The following is a 1,693-nucleotide window of genomic DNA, read 5'->3' as shown; positions in this document are numbered from 1 at the left end:
TATATATATATATATATATATGGTTTTTTTTTTAGTTGTTAATGGACACATACCTTTATTTTTGTTTATTTTTATGTGGTGCTGAGGATTGAGCCCAGTGCCTCACACTTGTGAGGCAAGCACTCTACTGCTGAGCTATAACCCCAGGCCCTATTTCTCTCTTTTGATGATTTTTAAAAAATATTTATTTCTTAGTTGTAGTTAGATACAATATGTTTATTTTATCCGTATATGGTGCTGAGGATCAAACCTCACATGTGCTAAGCGAGCGCTCTACCGCTAAGCTACAACCCCAGCCCCTGATGATCTTAATCTTTACAACTATCTTTCTAAAACTGTCAAGCCATTTAGGCCAAATATATACAATCATCTCTGCAAACTTAATCAATATTAATTTCATCCTTTTGTAAAATAAGCACAACAGAATGTTTTCAGGAAGATAATTTTTGATGAGTCTGGGCAAAAAACTGGTAAGGGCTCACTTAGCTTTTACTATTATTTAGAGCTTAACAACTATTGCCACTTGCAAAAATTCTAGGCTTAACATTTTTAAATTTCATAAATTTCAAAGTTTATTAAGAACACAATATATCAAATACTCATTTAAGGCAGAAGTCTCCAAACTTTCATTTGCAACAACATATCAAACTAATATTATATCTTTTGTTGAGCCTAAGTGATCTTTCATTAAAAATTTCTTTTTTTTTGTTCCAGGGACTGAACTCAGGAGCACTCAACCACTAAACCACATCCCCAGCCCTATTTTTGTATTTTATTTAGAGACATGGTCTTACTGAGTTGCTTAGTGCCTTGTTTTTGCTGAGGCTGGCTTTGAACTCGTGATCCTTCTTCCTCAGTCTCTCAAGCCACTGGGATTACAGGCATACACCACTGTGCTTGGCTCTCATTAAAACTCTTGAGAATTAATGAGAATGAAAAAGTAAAAACAAAACTTCTCACTTACTTCTGCAAAAGTGAATTTTTGAACTTTTCAGCATTCAATTCTATTCGTAATTGTTCGGCACTCTTTCTAGATGCAGACAATAATACTGAATGCTTTACCAGTGCCATTGCTGAAGGTCTTCTCTCTGGATCTGGATGAATCATAACCTTAGAAAGAAAAGTAAAATTAAAGACATTCAACTTAACAAAGTATTGAACAGTGTTGATAAAATGGTTCATATATAAAATGCTTACTTTTAACAACTCTGCAAATTCCTGGGAAAGCACTTGGGGAATTCGAGGTAATCTACCCTGTCTGATTTCATGCCATTGGTCTCCATTTCTGGGAAGAGGTTCAGCTCCAGCAGCACACACCACTGTGAGGGCAAGGGCAAAAATATCCGCTTTTGGTAGATGGGTATAGTTCTGTAAAAGTTATGTAAAAATGGTCAAAAGAGTACACTTCAATGATGATTTAAGTGAAAAATCAGACTAAATTAAAATGTTAATGCCACGTTTAAATTACAAAGTAACATGCACTTTCCAGAAGGGAAAATTTAAATATATATCTAAAACCAAATGCATTTTTAACTTTATAACAAGCTCCTTAAATTCTCAGAAAAAACTCTCTCTCTAGGGATTCCTATGCAAACACAACACATGTACATGAACATACCAACAAGTCATAAATACATACATGAGCAATAAAGCAAATACATATATAAAAGATTAATAAGATCATAATTATACT

At 33.7% G+C, this 1,693-nt stretch overlaps 1 protein-coding gene across 1 annotated transcript in view; it reads right to left on the bottom strand.

The window, feature by feature from the left end:
- Wee1 (WEE1 G2 checkpoint kinase) overlaps positions 1–1,693 on the bottom strand; it is a 13,624-nt gene that overhangs the window by 3,190 nt on the left and 8,741 nt on the right. The window contains 2 exon segments of the mRNA XM_015477615.2: positions 965–1,110; positions 1,198–1,434. Of these exon segments, the coding sequence (XP_015333101.1) occupies positions 965–1,110; positions 1,198–1,434 (383 nt within the window).

The sequence above is a fragment of the Marmota marmota genome, unplaced genomic scaffold, assembly GCF_001458135.2.
Source record: "Marmota marmota marmota unplaced genomic scaffold, marMar, whole genome shotgun sequence".
Lineage (NCBI taxonomy): Eukaryota > Metazoa > Chordata > Mammalia > Rodentia > Sciuridae > Marmota > Marmota marmota.
The sequence above is the reverse complement of the archived record's forward strand: the minus strand, read 5'-3'. Positions and strand labels throughout refer to the sequence as shown.